At 38.7% G+C, this 18,359-nt stretch overlaps 1 protein-coding gene across 3 annotated transcripts in view; it reads left to right on the top strand.

Annotated features, from left to right (window-relative positions):
• The window catches only part of col7a1 (collagen, type VII, alpha 1), a 55,587-nt gene that overhangs the window by 26,487 nt on the left and 10,741 nt on the right, over positions 1 to 18,359 (top strand). For 2 of the 3 annotated variants that reach the window (XM_067505019.1, XM_067505018.1), the window contains exons 56-105: positions 75 to 110; positions 242 to 283; positions 462 to 542; positions 685 to 720; positions 820 to 855; positions 1,136 to 1,216; positions 1,331 to 1,366; positions 2,153 to 2,224; positions 2,324 to 2,368; positions 2,758 to 2,793; positions 3,061 to 3,096; positions 3,628 to 3,732; positions 3,830 to 3,895; positions 4,216 to 4,251; positions 4,341 to 4,376; positions 4,465 to 4,512; positions 4,622 to 4,657; positions 5,503 to 5,628; positions 5,809 to 6,018; positions 6,107 to 6,142; positions 6,215 to 6,259; positions 6,376 to 6,492; positions 6,601 to 6,672; positions 7,250 to 7,294; positions 8,063 to 8,098; positions 9,379 to 9,414; positions 9,513 to 9,557; positions 9,659 to 9,691; positions 9,804 to 9,866; positions 9,986 to 10,021; positions 10,432 to 10,512; positions 10,626 to 10,694; positions 13,711 to 13,746; positions 13,947 to 14,006; positions 14,113 to 14,157; positions 14,260 to 14,295; positions 15,145 to 15,180; positions 15,268 to 15,327; positions 15,409 to 15,534; positions 15,616 to 15,687; positions 15,935 to 15,970; positions 16,059 to 16,118; positions 16,225 to 16,269; positions 16,635 to 16,670; positions 16,810 to 16,845; positions 17,135 to 17,191; positions 17,290 to 17,361; positions 17,747 to 17,818; positions 17,950 to 17,985; positions 18,082 to 18,162. In XM_067505019.1, the coding sequence (XP_067361120.1) occupies positions 75 to 110; positions 242 to 283; positions 462 to 542; positions 685 to 720; positions 820 to 855; positions 1,136 to 1,216; positions 1,331 to 1,366; positions 2,153 to 2,224; positions 2,324 to 2,368; positions 2,758 to 2,793; positions 3,061 to 3,096; positions 3,628 to 3,732; positions 3,830 to 3,895; positions 4,216 to 4,251; positions 4,341 to 4,376; positions 4,465 to 4,512; positions 4,622 to 4,657; positions 5,503 to 5,628; positions 5,809 to 6,018; positions 6,107 to 6,142; positions 6,215 to 6,259; positions 6,376 to 6,492; positions 6,601 to 6,672; positions 7,250 to 7,294; positions 8,063 to 8,098; positions 9,379 to 9,414; positions 9,513 to 9,557; positions 9,659 to 9,691; positions 9,804 to 9,866; positions 9,986 to 10,021; positions 10,432 to 10,512; positions 10,626 to 10,694; positions 13,711 to 13,746; positions 13,947 to 14,006; positions 14,113 to 14,157; positions 14,260 to 14,295; positions 15,145 to 15,180; positions 15,268 to 15,327; positions 15,409 to 15,534; positions 15,616 to 15,687; positions 15,935 to 15,970; positions 16,059 to 16,118; positions 16,225 to 16,269; positions 16,635 to 16,670; positions 16,810 to 16,845; positions 17,135 to 17,191; positions 17,290 to 17,361; positions 17,747 to 17,818; positions 17,950 to 17,985; positions 18,082 to 18,162 (2,916 nt within the window). Of the gene's footprint in view, positions 1 to 74; positions 111 to 241; positions 284 to 461; positions 543 to 684; positions 721 to 819; positions 856 to 1,135; positions 1,217 to 1,330; positions 1,367 to 2,152; positions 2,225 to 2,323; positions 2,369 to 2,757; positions 2,794 to 3,060; positions 3,097 to 3,627; positions 3,733 to 3,829; positions 3,896 to 4,215; positions 4,252 to 4,340; positions 4,377 to 4,464; positions 4,513 to 4,621; positions 4,658 to 5,502; positions 5,629 to 5,808; positions 6,019 to 6,106; positions 6,143 to 6,214; positions 6,260 to 6,375; positions 6,493 to 6,600; positions 6,673 to 7,249; positions 7,295 to 7,709; positions 7,746 to 8,062; positions 8,099 to 9,378; positions 9,415 to 9,512; positions 9,558 to 9,658; positions 9,692 to 9,803; positions 9,867 to 9,985; positions 10,022 to 10,431; positions 10,513 to 10,625; positions 10,695 to 13,710; positions 13,747 to 13,946; positions 14,007 to 14,112; positions 14,158 to 14,259; positions 14,296 to 15,144; positions 15,181 to 15,267; positions 15,328 to 15,408; positions 15,535 to 15,615; positions 15,688 to 15,934; positions 15,971 to 16,058; positions 16,119 to 16,224; positions 16,270 to 16,634; positions 16,671 to 16,809; positions 16,846 to 17,134; positions 17,192 to 17,289; positions 17,362 to 17,746; positions 17,819 to 17,949; positions 17,986 to 18,081; positions 18,163 to 18,359 lie in introns of all 3 variants that reach the window. The other variant, XM_067505020.1, reaches the window with a different exon arrangement.

The raw sequence follows: 18,359 nt of genomic DNA, 5'->3' as shown, positions 1-18,359 counted from the left end.
CTCTGTTTTATTTTACTAAGTGCTTTCATTTCTATCTCCTGTTAGTTAATTCGCATTATTCCCTTTTCTTTTAGGGAATTCAAGGGCCCCCAGGGCCACCAGGAAAAGTGGTGAATATGTCACATAGCACTGCATGTTTAATACAAAAGATAACAAAAAATAACAATTTTAAATACATAAATGAAAACTACTGCTGCTACAAATTCTATAGATGTGATCTTTGAATTTGTCTTTCTAACAGGCAGACATCCAGGGCCAGCTGAAAGGAGAGAGAGGAGATAAGGTATGTACTATCTGGCACTTTGTATGTCCACACACAAAAGGTATCTACACCCAGTCTTATTGAAGTTACGAAAGCAAAAGCATTAATTGTCGATTTAGTTCAATGAATGAACTAAAATGAAAATTAATTTCATAGTAATTAGCACAAATAAAACAACTCAGTTCACTGTGATCACCAGGGTGATGCTGGCGACCCTGGAGAGCATGGCAGTAAAGGTCAGAAAGGCGAAGCAGGGACTCCTGGACCCCCAAGCCTACCGGTGAGTTTGAAATTAATAAATGTTTCTCTGATGGGCAACTGTACATGTTTCTCTGTGCACATTGGCCCTTGTTTCTGTACATGTATTATACCTGGCTGATTATCTTGTGTGATATTTTGCTCTTTTCCTGCTCTCTTTGAAGGGTCCTGAGGGACAACGGGGACCTCTAGGCCCAAGAGTGAGTTTCTTTTTTTGCATCTGCTTCTCTAGGACTTGATTAGATATCTGTAAATATCTGAATCCTTTTCCAAGTTAATTTCATTTTTAATGTTGGCAGGGTGACACAGGAGAAAGAGGAGCACCTGGAGAGAAGGTCTGAAGTCAGTCAGTCTGACTGCTCCCTACAGTCTCATCCATAGATTCAACCATTTAATTGTTGAATTGATGAATGAAACATAAAGAGTTTTTTTTTTAATTTTTGCTCTTAGCTGTGTGGCAGTTATCCCTGTCCTTCATTCTACTGGACTCTGTTTCCCATACAGTAGATTCCCAGTGGGATGAAGGGCAGAGGGGATGGCTGTGAGCTTCATTGAAGAAAGTTGAATTGAGCTTCAGTATATTTGTTTCTTCTAACTCCAAACCTGTGTGAGCAGGGAGAAAGAGGAGCATCCGGGTTAGATGGACGCCCTGGTCTGGATGGTAAACCAGGTGCTCCTGGACCACCTGGTCAGAGGGTACCTCCGTTTCTTTTTTTTTTCTTTTTTTTTTCACAAAACTTTCAAATACATTATGGAATTTGTGTGTAGCTGATACATTTTCTTGTTTTTTTTTTTGTCTTTGTGTTACAGGGTGATCTGGGGAAACAGGGAGATCCTGGGAGAGATGTAAGCTTTCTTTTTCCATTGTGGTTGTGATAGTTTAAATTTGTTATCAATAATCATTGATATATATATATATATATCTATATCTATATATCTATATCTATATATATAGATATATAGATATAGATGGATAGATCTATAGATTTATATAGATCTATACATAGATAGATAGATAGATAGATAGATAGATAGATAGATAGATAGATAGATTAGGGTTATGTGCACATTTGTAATTGTTTTGTGTTAAGAATTTGATATTTGATTGTGAACATGTTATTTAAATTCTGTATCAAATGCATTTCTTTTTTATCTTCCCCTGAACTGCAACCACATATGCACACTTTCACCATACATGCTGCAGAGGGCACTGTGGAGATGATAAAAGTCAGTCTTTACTCCTGTGGCCAGTTGCATAAGCCAACTGTAGGGAAAGTCTCCAGGCTAGCTGAGTTTCACAGGAGACTGTTATATAATATTGACCATAATAATGGTTCCACAAATCTGCTACTGCATAAGTTAAAATTTATTTAAAGAGATCAGTGATGTCTATTGTAAATGACAGTTGTGCTGCTGCCATACAACCAAACAATAGTTTGCATTTCTGAGATATGCTTTGCTATGCACATTTTTTAATGCATTGTAACAACACAACGTTTTACATTTTAAAATTTCCTTTTAACCCTCATAGTCTACTGACAATATATTGCAATGTACTGTAGAAATAAAGCTAAGTAATTTTGAAGTTAGAATCATCCAGTAATTCTGGTTGGTGGTGATTTATTTTATTAGGGTTTACCAGGACTTAGAGGGGAACAGGGACCCCCAGGACCTACTGGGCCTCCGGGCACACCAGGAACACCTGTGAGTAGACAGAAACACATTTTTTGTATTTACACTATGTATACTTTCATTAGTCAATTTAATCAACTGTGTGTCATCCGCCTTGTTTTTATATTTCAGGGTAAAGCGGGGGAAGATGGCAAACCTGGGCCTTCTGGCAAAATGGTAACTTCTTACAACAATGTTTCTCAGCCATATATAATAACTTCTATTGCTGACATAATGCAGTCTGACAGGTTGCAAATTTTTAGTGACTTGACATATTTTAAAAGGATTCTGTCCAATAAGAGTATGTTAGTAGTGTGCATGTGTGTGTTTGTGTGTGTTGTTCTCTGTGCATCTCTATCATTGTCTAATTGGTAATGGATTTTACTTACTCTTTCCTGTGAATGATCAAAAGTGGTGCAGACATTTATTTCAGGGTCAGCTGCATAATGGTTGTTGTGAGCCTCTCTAACAGTGGCACTGAGTTATCGAAGTGCTCCAGCAGCAGGCTGGCCCATTATTTAGGTTGTTTCTGTGTAGTCTGTAATGCATTTCGTTTTGAATTACAGGGTGAAGATGGACTGCCAGGTGAAGATGGGAGAAAGGTTGGTGGCTTTTTATCAGTGTATGAAATTATCATGTACTGACAGGGCAAGTTTTAGTTAAAGAGTATTTCTATTTTTATTTTTTTGTTTTCTCAGTTTTCACATGCACAACTTGCTGGATATTTAGCATGAAAAATAAGAAACATTTAGTTTGACAAATTTGACCAGCCCCATTGTAAGTAAATTATTAGGGAAGGGTTTATGAAAGTACTGTTTATTTTACCTGTAATTTGTTTACAATTGACACTTGTTTCTTTTAATCTACAGGGTGACAAAGGAGAAACAGGAGCCACTGGAAGAGACGTCAGTTTTGTCAAATCTGCTTCATGACATTATTTTTCTTCCTTTTCAACGCTGTATCCGGACTTTTATAACCTGCTATAACCTCCACCACCTCACCCCCTCCTTCCTTTATTGATCCTGTTTCCCTGACTTTGTATTACATAACCACCTTCTGTTTTTTCCCCTACTCCTCACTTACCCGTCCAAGTGGGTATTTATCAACTGTAGCTTGCTTTGACATTGACAAAAGGATCTGAGTCTCCCTCTGCTGAATCAATAGGCTTCTCAGAAACAGCTATATGAATTCACAACCTCGAATGATTAAGCTTAGCCTTTAAGGGGGCGCCACTTCTGTGAGGAATCCAGAGGAGTGCCAAATGTCAGAGTGCTGTTTTCATGTGCAAATTAATTTTAATTATCACTAGAACATCAGTAGAGGGGTGGCAGTGGCTACCTGCTTTGATTTGTAGTTAAGCTTCTCCTACTGTATAGGAGGAAGTAAAATTATGTAAAGAGGGAGTCTTAGTTGTGTAATAGCGTGTTTTTTTTCAGGGCCATGATGGACAAAAAGGAGAACGAGGACTCGTTGGACCTGTAGGTCCCTCTGGACCACCAGGGCCACCTGGAGTCCCTGGCAGCATTGGTCCCCCCGGACAGGTGCAATTGATGGAAAAAACATTTAAAAAATATTTGGAATATATATGATGGTTTGCCATTAACCAGCCCACACTAATTAGTAATCTATATTTCTAAGGTCGTGTATGTGAAAGGAGTTGAAGCAACACCAATCCAAGGTCCACCGGGGCCTCCAGGAACCCCTGTGAGTGTGCATGACTTTACAGCATCCGACGTTGTTAATTTCCTTCTTTAAATGCATATTGGTTCAATACACCCATCACTGCTTTTCCTGCAGTGTGGTGTGCTAGGAATAATATATACTGTACTTCCAAAGGCTAGCATGCAGTAATGGAAGATAAGATAACTATGTTGCTTTGGGCAGTTTTACACAACTATCAAAAGGATTTATCAAAATAAAACAAATTTAATAATTTGTCTGTGTGCTCACTTTCTATGTCTGCGCCTGTGTTCTACTCTCTTATCTTTTGACGTTTTTATCATTGTCCTTGCTCTGTCCTTCAGGGTGTCCCTGGGACCCCAGGAGCTGTGGGAGGCAGAGTAAGTTGTACTTGTCCTTTATGATCTCACATCAGATAAGTAACTACTTACTTTGCTTTTTGACCTTCTAACTTTTTATTTTTTTTCAGGGAGAGAGAGGTCTACCTGGTATTAAAGGTGATGCTGTAAGTTAAATTTCAATTCTTACTATAGTAAAAATGTGGCACGACTGGGGTTTTATGTATTTACACTTTCTTTTCTTTTTCTTGTTAGGGAGACCCTGGAGAGGACGGGTTGCCAGGCAAACCTGGTACCACAGCGGTAAGATATCAGCACATCACTTGTGTTGACCAAGCTGTGACTTTTGGAATAAATTAGTGTTGGTAGTCTTCACATCTCTTGACTTATTTTTATGTATTTCTCCTACCAGGATGTACAGAAGGCTCTGGCAATCTTAGGTATTCAGGTAAGTTAACTCAGAATTATGCCTGACAGTTTGTTGACATAAATTTTCATTGTCTATAGGTGAAAATAATTATTCAGACATGTTGTAAAGTGAATTGGGGATTTGTGATAGAAATATGTACAGTGAGACTATTTATTTAATAGATAACGTTATCTAAATAACCCGATTGTAACTGCTTACTCGTGCATCTGTTATGGTACGGTATATGGATATATAGTTTAGCATAATGGTCTTACTCTTGGAGAATTTAATGGAACTTGTGCTAAGTGTTAAGTTTGTCCATTTGTTCTTCCAAATGTCATCATCACCATTAACAGCTTTTAGATATATTTATATCTCATCTTCAGCTGTTGTTTCTAGTGTTAATAGCTCAATTAGTTTGAAAATGTCTTCAGTCCATTAAAAGTGGATTAACAGACTTGCTGTGGCCAACTAGTGGATTAGTTCTCCGGGTTTATTGGCATTAAAAATAGGACTGCAAGAAGTTTAAAACCACAACAGTGTGATTGGCTTGTCATCAGAAATGTAGACAATACATGCTTACATGGATCTTTGAATGAACATAGTGCTTACAATTTGTGACCTGTCATTTTAAACCTACTATAAATTGTATGAAAACATTTTAAAATGATCATGAGAGTATACATTTTTGCACTGAGCAGGTGAAAGTGAGTAATACAATCAATTTTCCAGCTGCTGAGACAATATCTACCACAAATGGCTGGTCTTATGTCAGGACTAAAGCATTTTAGAGTATGGCACCTGTTGGCGGCGTATGTCTCTCTGTGTGTTTGAGTTGTTAGGAAGCTCTTCCCAAACATTTGCCTTCTCTGCCCTCCAAACAGGTGTCTGATCTGAAGATGGTTGTGGACAGAAAGGACATAGCACAGGCTCCTCCAGCACAGAAGGGAGATAAAGGTGAAAGAGGAGACAGAGGTGAATCAGGACCGAGAGGACCAGCTGGTGTAGATGTAAGTACATATGATTAAGAGCAATTTGGAGACAGTAAAAAATGGACTTGACATAGACCCCCTGTCCGATCGTAGCAAATTCAAAAGAGACCCTTTATTGTGATGTTTATTGAGTTGTGTAATAACCAAATTCAAATGTTTAAGGAATAATATTTATCTCCATTGCCTGTTGAATGCTAGGGTGGTCGTGGTTTTCCAGGTGAGAGGGGAGCAAAAGGGGAACAGGGAGAGCGAGGACCAATTGGAGCAACTGGGCTTCCTGGAAAAGCCATTGGAGAACGAGGCCCTGAAGGACCTTCAGGGCCTGCTGGAGAGCCAGGCAAGCCAGGAATACCTGGTGTTCCTGGACGAGCTGGGGAGTTGGGGGAGGCTGGAAGACCAGGAGATAAGGTGAAGTGAAAAGCTGGGTCTCAGCAAATGAAGATTTTTTTCATGCCCTGAAAAAAACATGCTAATATTATGACTCAATATGTTTCAGGGCGAAAGAGGGGAGAAGGGTGACAAAGGAGAAGCTGTAAGTGTTTATCCTAGGTTAGTATAGTTTAATGATTTTTCATTTTTACTACCGGTATCTCTTGTTTTTCAGGGTAAAATTGGGCTAATGGGACCAGCAGGCCCACCAGGTCAAAAGGTGAGCTACTTGTCCTCCTGTTTTGAATGTAGTGAAACCCAGTAATAAAAAATTTTGTAAATATCACTGTTCATTTAAAATTGAATTTTAAGACATTGCGCGTGTTTGTGCTGTAGGGAGCATCTGCTGATTCAATAATGGCTGGTGCGCCTGGGCCCAGAGGACTTCCAGGACCTGCAGGACAGAGGGGAGAGCCTGGTGCTGCAGGACCACCAGGGCTTAAAGGAGACCGTGTAAGTGTTAAACATAATACACAGTACAATACATAATACATATAGTACACTTTATTATATTATGTCTTCTTTCTAAAGACAAATAGTTTATTTCAAACTGTCTTGCAGGGTTTTACAGGACCTACAGGTGACAAAGGAGACAGAGGAGATTCTGGAGAAAAAGGACGTGATGGCTCAGCGGTGAGCTGGCTCTAAGAAGTTCTATAGAATAGAATTTAAAAACTTTTTTCTACAATTTTTTTTCTACTGTATTGTATCGTTTTTAGCAGTCACTGACATTCACATTGTTAGAAATATTTATTTGCTGTTTTGCTAAGAGCTTTATGAAAAGATTAAAATCAATCATTTCTGTCCACTAATTAACCTACAGCCAGCAGCTAGTTAGCTTAGCTTAACCAAAGAAACAGCTTTATTCTACCTAAAGAAAAATAGACAGAATGGCTTGTGAGGATCCAAGATTAATTATCAGTTAAAGGAATTGTAATCCACCAATAATCTGCCTACCACCACTTATAAAGCTTACAAATAAAACAGTACATATTCCTTGTTTAATTTTTTTGGGGTACAGAAACTGTGTAAAAACAAAAAAGACTGTAAAAGGGTATTATGTCCTTTTCTTTTTCATTTACTCTCAGGTAGATGGTTAATAATTATAGCAAAATTTCAAAATATGCTGTAATTTACTACTCAATTCAAGTTTATGCAAAATTATTATTATGTTTTCTTGGAAGAAGAAATATATGGTTTGTAATTTCAGGGAACACCTGGGGAACCAGGAAACCCTGGACACGATGGCAAACCGGTAAGTGTTATACTGGATGTGGGCTACAATTTTAGTTCTGACATTGAAATTAATACTAATGTTATTGTGCTCTCAGTATTTAAAGTTCCAAAGATGATGATATAGTAGTTTCTTTTATTGTTTGGAAACAAATGTTTATTTTTTTAGTCAATATTTCTTTCAGTAGACTTGGTAAGTATGTTTAATTTCTTATCAAGCTAATAATGCATTATTAGTAATATGTATACAACTAGCTTGCCTCATATTTGTTTTTATTGTTTTACGGTATGTCTTATTTGAGTTTAGGAGTATTATTCCATCCATTATGTTGATCATAATTGCTTGTGTTGGTGCAATGATAGATGTAATGAGAGGAAAGGAGTGATATTGAGCACTTCTTCACATTTCTTGTTTCCTTCCCTCCATGTTGGAGCAGGGCCCAACAGGGCCTGCTGGTCTTCAAGGCCAACCAGTGAGTAGACAGTAAATCAGCAAGAAGGCCTCCTGTAGGCTTGATCTGTACAGTTAATCCACTGGGTTGGCTGCAAGCAAAAAGCCAATGAAGCTTTATTTTCCCCTCCTTGAGCTGAGGCTTCATAGATCCTTCAGACAGTAACCTTGTGCAGCTGTGCAGCTAACACCTCACTCTAAATTCTTCTCTCTTCTCATATGTCCTATCTTTGTCAATTTCCTTTTCTGTGTTGTTTCCCCTTCTCCAAACCTTTCATCCACCCATCTGTCCCCCCACCCTTCTGTCATCCCTCTTTCTCTGTCTTTCATCCTCTCCAGGGCCTGCCTGGGTTTCCAGGAGTTCTAGGCAGACCGGTAGGTTCTTTGCTGCTGGCTGGCATGCTTAAGCTCTGGAGAAGGGAGGGTTGACAGGACATGTCCGATGTGGTATCAGAAACACTGGTAGAAGGACGAATGGACCAAATCTGATGAGATGCCAATGACATTTAGCTTGCCAGTCCCAAGCCTGGTAGATATTAGGGAGGGTTACATCAGGAAGGGCATCCAACGTAAAACCTTTGCCAAATCAACATGCACGCAAATGATCCGCTGCAGCGACCCTGAACTCACGGGATAAGGACAAAAATAAATAAAAATTGGAAACATTCTTCAGGGGGTTGTGATCTGTTGTAGTAGTCAGGCATTAATTCCTTCCTCATGTAATATTAATCACAACCACCTGTCCCCTAAGCAAGACCTAAATTTTTAAGTTACATTTTAAAAGGGTGAAACACCACAGGTTTATTGAAGGAGATGAAAGGAAGCCAGTTGACATACTCAGCCTAAGCTCTTGTCACGGACCAGTGTAAAATAGAAGGGGGTAATACAAAATTAGGTGTACTCCAAAAAGTACTGTGTTGTTGATTCACTTAAGTCTGCTTATCGTGCATGCAGCTGTGCCTGCTGTCTGTCCTGTGCTTATCTTATGCACAGCACTGAATCTTCAGAGCTTATGATGCAAGTGTTTCTTTGTTGACACTGTTGATCCTCTATGTTGTTATTGTCTTACCTATTGTCACAATGTCAATTGGATATTTGTGTTTGTTCATGAAAGTCTGGAGTACATACAGTAAATCTATCAATATTTTATGTGCTTAATTATTTACTTAAGTTTTAACTTTTGACATATTTATGCAATAAATATGTCAAACATTTGTCATTTTAAGAAATACACTTGGCTGAGACATAGATGACATGACTGATACCACTCTTGTTTGTCCATTAAATATGAAGCAATTATTAGCGGACATCAACTTAGCAAAGATACTGGAAATGGAAAATAACATATGTACAATGTATAATATTATCTCTCCAAACGTAGGTAGGTTGACCTATAAGTTCTACAAGTCCTCTAAAATTCACAAACTAACCTATGATACTGTAGCTCATTTTTTAATCTGTACAACTCATTATGGTTTCATTTTGGGGTCGTGTGTGGGACTATTTGTTCTCTGGGCAACTCCAGCAAGTCATATTTCATGGCAAAAACATGAGTGGTATTGTCAAAATGTCAACATAGTCCTTTAAATGTGGCCTGTATGCAGCATTTTATGATCTGACTGTAATATATATGACTGCTGGAATTTTGATTATAGGGAAACCCAGGAGAACCTGGTATGAGAGGGCCAACTGTAAGTATCACATACATAATGATGCGTGCTTATGCATGAACAAACTCCTATTAACATTCAACAGCAGCACTTTATATGTTGACATGTATTTTAAACAGGGCCCCATGGGTCCTAATGGGCTTCCAGGTCCAACAGGTGTGAAGGCAAGTTCACTGTTATTTTAACATTGCACTGTGCTCTCTGTCACCGTATAAATGAATCCTCCTGTTACTGCTCTTCACATTAAAATGTCAGTTTTTTGCAGGGTAATCACGGAGAACCAGGCATTGGTGTCCAGGTAAAACACAGTATATTAATCTTTTAGACATCCTGGCACAGAGCTACTGTATCTAGAAAGCAGTCTGGTAAAACAAATCTGCAGCATGTGAGCTTGTTTCTCATCTTTACAGGGTCCTCCTGGTGCCCAGGGGACCAGAGGTCTGCCAGGCCCACCAGGTTCCCCAGGAGCAATAGTATGTATCCCCATAAATTTCTCTTCAGGGAAAATTCTTTCATGTTTTCTGAAATGTCTTTTAAATCCCATGCTGTGTATCGTATTGCATTTCTTCATACAATTGTGTTGATTTCTCAGGGACCGCAGGGCCCTCCGGGACTGCCGGGGCAGGTGGTGAGTATGCAATCGTGATCTCACTGCTGCTGTTGCTGCACTTTGGAGTATAGTGAGGAAGTGTAAAAAAATAAGCCTGAAGCATTATGTTGTAACTGAAAATTGGAAGGTCATTAAATAAAAATGCAAAATATGTACCAAGCTTTCTTTGTTTATCTTCGTTCATAACTCAAGAAAAAGGTTAAAGAACATGCAATTATTTGTAATTTCAGCTAAAAAATAAATAATTGCAAATCCCCACAGCATGTCTTGTACACCATACTGACTTTAATTAGGAACGACCATACAACCAACATTTCCCCCACATTTTTGGTTTGCTCTGATTCTTCCTTACGCAGACATGTTTATTTAACAAATATATTGACTTTAGGTGCATGTTATCAAATACTTAAGTAAATGCTGCTCCTCAGGGTGAAGCAGGAAAACCTGGGGTTCCTGGCCGGGATGGGGTGTCTGGCAAAGAAGGACTTCCTGGACTACCCGGAATACAGGTTGTGTATGTGTGGTTGTTTGTGTGTGTTGACTCATGTGTATCTTTTGTGTGTGCTGTGCTGTTTTTACAATGACCTCCTCTTTATCATAATTGTGCAATTTGTTTCCTTAGGGAATTGCTGGGCCTTCAGGCAAGCCTGGCCAAAAGGGGGAGCAGGGAGACATTGGTCCTCCAGGGAAGGTGAGAACATGCTTTATCTACTGAGGAGCCTCTGTAAAAAAGGTCATAGTCATTTAAAACATCTCGCAGTTGTTTTATTAAGTTTGGCTTCAGCTACAGAATTCTTATTATTAGCATCCTAATGTGAGAGTTTTTAATTTGATTTGCAGCACTATTCTAAGCCTTCAGGGGCTATGGTCAGTCTTGCTGTGTTTAGCCCAGCATGGTGTGGGTCTGCCTTTACCCCAGTGGTGGTACATCCCCCTTCAATTTCACTTCTCAGAGTTGGCCACCATGTCAATTGTTTATCTGCTGCTGCTGCTGCTAGTTGTAACAACTGTACAAACTCCAAACCTTTTTTTTTTTGCAGCAGCAGCATCAGAGTAGTTTTAAGCTATGAGGAGTGGAACATAGATAGAGCTCCAAACCACTCACAAAAAGAAAGAAACAAACCATAGATTGTTTTGTCTTGTTGCTTTGATGATGACGGGATCTGTTAACAGCCCCTGGTTAAATCCTGTGAAGTCAATACAATTGGAAATGAACTAGTATTGAGTGCTCATTAAAGCTGCGGATTTTTTAACAGCATTGTCAAACTACTACATCTACATAAAAAATATACTGGTGTAGTTTATAGATTTTTTTGTTTGGTTGTCCAAATCATTTATTCAAACAAGTAGACTAGTAGGGTATTTGATATGTCTGAAACATGTTTAGTCAGATTTTCTTGTGCTTACTCTGCACTAATGCAGTACAGTCCCATAAATTGTATTACAGAATAGTAGCGAAAAATGGGCGAGCCTCCCACTCTAAAAATAACAGAGTAGCTAACAATGAATGTAAATTAATAACTTTGTAGATAATTGCTCTGAGTGTTTTACTAAAGCTTGTTACCAGACGCGACCATGCTCAGCCATTTCATACTATATCATACAGTGGGTGTGTATAACATTCATGTCTTTCGTTCCACTATTAAATGCATGTGGCAGACATTTCTTAACTACTTTACCACTGATGCCGAAGAAATTATTGTCTGTCATTTGTTTATATTTGAATGACTGCAGACATCTGTTAATAGAGACAGTCTTGGCTTGATAGAGCTTGTGCCAGTTCTACCAGTGAGGATCTCAATTAAGCCAAATCTCAGCTCAGTGAGACTGAAAATGACAGAGAAGGTCACATGCAGTGCATTCCTCACTTTCTCCTTGCAGGGTTCATCATATGATCACATACAGTCAAACTCCTCTCCTTTATTCACTTTTTATTAGATTTTGACACAAAACAGCTTTTGTATCCTCGTTGTCATTACACTACAGATGGTAATAGGTGTAATTTTTCCAAATTAACATTTACTGAAGTGCTAACAAACTATTGGTAACATGCATGCAATTGTCTCTGTCTAGTAAAAGGATAAACACTGCACTGTAATTTGCTTTTGGCTGTGGCTGATGCCAAAGATTCTTTTTGTCTGAGCCATGAGCTCTCAGACTTTCGAGTCTGAAGCAGCTTTACTGTTTGCAATGCAAACCGTGATTCTTTCATGTTACCACCAGTCTTCAGTTAGTCGTGTAGTAGCACGCATAATTATTCGTCAATAGCCCATGGACGAATATGCCCGAGCTAACTGCATTCATTTGCTTATAATGATGATCAAGATAAAACACGAACTGTAGAAGCTGTTTAGGTAAACATGCAGAGTGGATGTTTAGTCAATCATAAAAGAGTTGGTCATCCATAACAACAAGACAACTATTTTTTTTTCTCATGTCATCTCATTGTTTCTCTTATTTCTTTATTGTATCCACTAGTGTTAGTTTCTCCAGCCTCCTTTTCTCCTTGGTACTTGTTACATGGTAAAATATAACTTTCGTGGCAGCCGGTAGTTGCTTTTGCTCTCATGTTCTAATAGATAGAGCGTAATTCTGCAAAAATTATATCAGGCTGTAACTTCTGTCAAAGAGATCCTCAAAAGGTACAGAATGTATTTCAACCACTAGACCACCAGGCACCCTCTACTATTTCATTAAAAAGCAGTTGAGCTCATCACTGACAGCTGCCACTGATAGAGTTTTTCTCTGCTGATAAAATATAAGACACAGAGATGGAGCTTGCTTGTCTGGCGTTTATTTCCATCCCTGCTGTTTGTAATCTTGACTTGAATCGTGATGAGTGGCTCCCTCACAGCTAACAGCTTCAGGTTCAGCAACTTGGACAGAGCTATGGAGACACTGTCAGTGAGTTCAACAGTTTGATAAATAACCAGGCAACACATGTCCATCTGCTTAACAGCTCAGACACTTTTTCTCTCTTACTCTCCGACACACACACAAAACATAGATAAAGTGACACTGCCTTTTCCAGCTCCATGGCTGCACTTCAAAAACAGTCATGGTTAAACCCATCTAAAAAACAACTGAAGTATTTTTGGGATCAGCCCTTCAGAGGCTTAGAGCTGGACTGTCACGTTGCTTTATTCATTGGCTCAGACCCAGAGAACTTTTCTAAAAGTTGTAACTCTGTCAAGATGGCGAATATTATCGACAGCATCTATTGAAAACGTGTATGTAAGACTTCTCCTTGAGAAGAGAATAGTTAAGATTTTTTCAACACTTGGTCAGTGCAGTAAAATGGTAATGCAGTTATAGTTGTTAATTTGTTGTGTGTCCCTGCCAAAGACATTAAACCCATTGATATTTCAGAGCTAAAAGAGCTAATGGTTGGGTTGATCTATACACTGTTATTACTGTTTGTTTTTAGACACATTCTTCTTTCTTGCAAACGTTACTTGTGGTTTTATTTTCACAGTGATATGCTTGGAAAAGATTAATTAATAAAGTTTTGAGAAGATACACACTTTATCCATTAGGAATAAATCACAATGTCGCAATAATTTTATTAGAAGAGTTGTAACTTATTCCTTACTTTATTCCAACTTTATGAGCAACACTGTATTTGAATACTGAAGCTTTTAAGTGTACATCTACATGTTACCATGAACAAGAACCCTTCATTTATTCATTTTGGTGTATTCTTACAGGCAGTGGCTGGACCCCCTGGACCCAAAGGAGAGAGGGTGAGTCATTGTAATTGCCATTAACTTGGAAGTAGCTACATAAGCTTAATTTACCTGCAGCATTAACAGCTGAATACACGTATTGAATATACTGACATAGTGTTCTGAAAGACTAAAACCCAATATATGTACACATAAAAAAAGTAGAACAAAGTAGTTGAACACAACTGATAGTACTTTCCTGGCTGTGAGGGACGCAGGGTCTTCCTGGTCAAACACTGCCAGGCATTGCTGGAGAGACAGGTCCACCTGGGGAAAAGGTGAGTCTGCTCAGACCATTATCACTAATGGCTCACTCTTAGTAAGACAGTATGAAAATGTTAAGTGCTTTTTCATGAAACCTATATTATACCTGCTGCCATTCAGGGTGACAGAGGGGACAAAGGCTTCTCTGGCACCAAAGGAGAAAGAGTGAGTTTGACGATGCTGAAGAGCAGCACATACAGTTCAGTATATTTAATATTAACATAACAAAATTATCAAAACAAATATCTTCTTGCGTTATCATATTAGGGAGTGGCTGGTGAATCAGGAGAGCCAGGAGAAGACGTGAGTACTCAGGTTCTTCTGTTTGTGTGTGCATTTGGACTGTGTTGCTAGTTTTTTTGTTTACTTATACTGTATATGAATTGTGTGTTCCCCGCAAATCTGTTATCACTATCTATTAGTGAGGGTTTTATGGATCCACTACAGTACATAATACTAATAATTCGTGGGAATAAACATGAAAACTAATTATAATATTAATATTGATATTATATTGGTTATGATAGTCAAAAGCATGCTTCTGCTTGAAGGTGTTATCAGCTCCAAATAGACATTTTACTTTATCAATTTATGGAGGTACAGTACACCGTACTTAAGCTTTTCTGTTAGTGGCCTAAAATTTCTTATTAGTTATTTTGATTTTCTAAAAAAGATTTTCAAAAATGTGCAGCTAAATATTTTACCCTTTTTTGTCTAGTCTCCTTCACTCAAAGCCAGTCCAGATATTCAATCTTACTTTAATAAGGCATTCTTCGGTCACAGTATGATTAGAGTCTCTAGACTTTATTTCTAAAAGTGTCAACTGTAATTGAGTTCAATCTCCTCTGAGAATGGAGGTTTTGATTATTTGTCATCCTTGAGGTTAACGAGCCATATTAACTGTAATGACAACCAAGGCGCTAACAGTACATACTAATACCGATGTCTTCACCAGCATAATAATGAACCTTAAGCTAAAGGCATGAAAAAATTGGTAACATTATTAAAGCTACTATATCTGTACATATAAGCTCATGTTATTGTGAATTCCAAATATAATAAAATATTTTTCTTTCATCTATCAAATAAAGTGTTTAAAGTATACAATCAGTAAATCCCCTTTCCAAACGGCCATGTTTGTTTTTCATCCAGGGAGCACCGGGACCTTCTGGGCCAAAAGGTGATAAGGTGGGTGTGTTTCTTTGTCATGTATTTTATAATTTGTCTGAAGTCAAACCATTCTATTTGACATTTGTGACAAAATGTATGTCCCAGGGTGAGAAGGGCATAGGACTGGCAGGTCCTCCTGGTCGCGATGGGCCTCAAGGTTTAAAGGTGAGTAAAAGCATGTGGTGCAGCATAGTCTGCAGCTTATAACATGCCACAGATCAAAATATAAATGTGACTGAATTTAAGGGAGATCCAGGCCTTCCTGGTCCAGCTGGTCCTCCAGGGCTACAAGGGAAGTCTGGTGATGCCGGGCAACCTGGCCTGAGAGGAGAAAATGGTCAACCAGGACCTCCAGGACCACTGGGGGAAAGGGTCAGTGGAGCCTCTGATCTTCATTGTGTGTGTTTGTCCCAGTCTCTGTGATATGATTTTCAACTAGTGTTTCATATTCAGGGTCTTCCAGGTTTTGCTGGCCGTCCGGGAAATACTGGCACTCCTGGTCCATCTGGACCTCCTGGACAAGCAGTGAGTTTAAATTCTGTTTTAATCCTACTGTTACAGTATCTAGGTTCAAAAGAGTTTTAAAGTTCATATTTAGTAAAAATGATTTGTGTCATGTACAAACACAAAGCAGCCAATGGGAAATATACTTCAACCCTCTCTATCTCCTCACTTCATGTCACTGAAAATCTGTTTGTAGATTTAAATCATGTAGTGTATGCTAAACAGAATTATCATATTTCAGAATTTTTTCTGTGTTTTTTTTTTTTAGGGCTCTCCTGGTACTGACGGGGTCAAAGGGGACAAGGTGACAGAGAAAACAACACATCTTTATGTCTGTCTGCATGAATTGTAATGCAATTTATGAAGGTTTGATATATTATTCATGTTGCTAGGGGGAAGTTGGGGTTGGAAACCCTGGTTCCAGAGGAGAGAGAGGAGATCCAGGGCCTAGAGTAAGACATTTATTTCACAGCTGTATTATTGACGTGAGCTGTCCTCATGAGGCCAAAAACTTATGCTGCCCTGTTTGTGTGTCTTTTTTTGTCTATTATGTCTTAGGGCGAGGAGGGTCGACCTGGCTTGGATGGGGAGAGAGGGCCAACAGTAAATATTGCTTCCTTTTTATCCTTCCCTCAGGACATACATACATCAGTGAAGCTTTTTCACATGTACTAATTTCAAAATATTTAATTTACCAGGAAAGCATCTGTATGGAGGCTTAAAAGAAAAAACAGCAGACACAAGATTCATTTGACATTTTTTCCCTTACATTGTTGGAGCTTTTTATTTTAAAGCAATTTCAACACAAAGCTAGTGTATCTGTTGCTATTACCATGTAAACAGGCTTTAAACCCTTAAGAGTTATTACATACACAAGGAACACTTGCTTAATGAAAGGAGCATGCATGGTCATTTTTCATTGTTTGGCCCTGTATAAAAGAGCATGTGTGTGTTTCTTTGATCATCAGGGTCCCCCAGGCATTCGTGGTGCTCGGGGAGAGAAGGTGACTACCATTCCTTTTCTCAGGTTTATGTCCCATCATGCAACCTGCATCCCCTGAACGCTCTGCTGATGTAAAGAGTTAATTAAATTGACACGCATGAATGAAATGTTTTGCTTCCAATGTTTGTTTTTTTTTCCAGGGAGACACAGGTCTACAAGGTGACAAAGGAGAGAAGGTATGTGCATTTTCTCCTCCGCTCTCCCTTTTTCTCATGTGCTTGTTTATATTTGTAAAGATGACAGTGACACAAAAATGGAAAAAGAGGAAAATAAGACATAATGTATTAGCAGAAGCTGTTTTGAATAAGCCCTTTTATGAGGTTTACTCTGTTGAGAGCGGGAGAAATACATGAATAGCCACAATGGTAATGAGCTGTGATGGTAAAAATGGCTGAAAGTAACCATAAGAAAATGTAACAGCACCAAACATTGTGGCCAAATATTTACAGCTATTGTCACTCACAGGGGGATACTGTCCTGGTGGGAGGACCTCCTGGAGAAAAGGGCAACAAAGGAGAAACAGTCAGTGAACCTTTGAATGTCTTAAACTGTATATTAACATAAAATATCCACTTTTATATTACATATTCTTGTTCTTACATGGCTGGTTTCCATTTCAGGGTGACAGAGGGTCCAAAGGTGTACAGGGAGAAAAAGGTGTGAAAGGTCAAGAGGGACCTCCAGGGGAGCAGGTAAATATAATTTGGTCTTGTCAGAATAGATCTGATGGTATCAGTGCTACAGGATTTGTCGTAGTTGGAACTAAAACCAGCAGATACTGCTTGCTCAATGATAGAGAGTTCAACATAATATTAATTTTCTGAATAATTGTGTCATTTGACAAATTCTTTTAGTACCAGATACAGTTTGATGTTTTGTTTGTACTACATTTCATCTAAATTAGTCTTGTAAATAATAATGTGGATCTCGTGGTCATGAAGGGGGTTGCATTTAATTGGAACTTAACCGTAACAAGAAAAAGATATAAATTATGCTATGATATTCTTTTCATGAAAACCCTTCATATTGTAAATAATTCATGTGTATGTTTCTGTGTATGTGTGCATTTGACAACAGGGTCTGAGGGGAGAGCCAGGAGAAAGAGGGTCCACTGGATTCCCAGGAGCCCGTGGCCCCGGTGGACAGAAGGCCAGTAACATTGTGCAGAGATGATCATTGTGATTAAATCAGTACCATGATTAATATAAAAGCCAGTCAGTTGTCAGTGAAGGTAGTAATTTCACTGCCGTAATTACTGCAATTCTGTATTCTGTCTGCAGGGAGAAGCAGGTGAACCCGGAGTACCTGGTGAATCGGTCTGTATTTTTCCTTCCATCCAAATGCAGTTTTTTAATTATCTGTGTTTGGCTTAGCCTCTGACATTGACTGATGATTTTTGTTTCATCTTCCAGGGTTTACCAGGAAAAGATGGGCTGTCTGGGCGTAAGGGGGAAACGGGAGAGAATGGTATCATTGGAATGAGAGGAATCAAGGTACGCTCAGTGTTTGTGTGTGCATATGACAGTTATGTTTACTCTGTGTGGTTTCCATCTTGAAACATGTTTCAGGTGTGGGAGGGAACTGTGAAAACCAAAAATAGCATAATCTTAATGTAAACAGAGAAGATTTATAGAAATTGTGTTGCAAATATATATTTGCTTTCACCACAGCATCACTATACTATATGGTG

This window comes from Channa argus, chromosome 5, assembly GCF_033026475.1.
Source record: "Channa argus isolate prfri chromosome 5, Channa argus male v1.0, whole genome shotgun sequence".
Lineage (NCBI taxonomy): Eukaryota > Metazoa > Chordata > Actinopteri > Anabantiformes > Channidae > Channa > Channa argus.
This window is presented reverse-complemented; position numbering and strand designations above follow the sequence as displayed.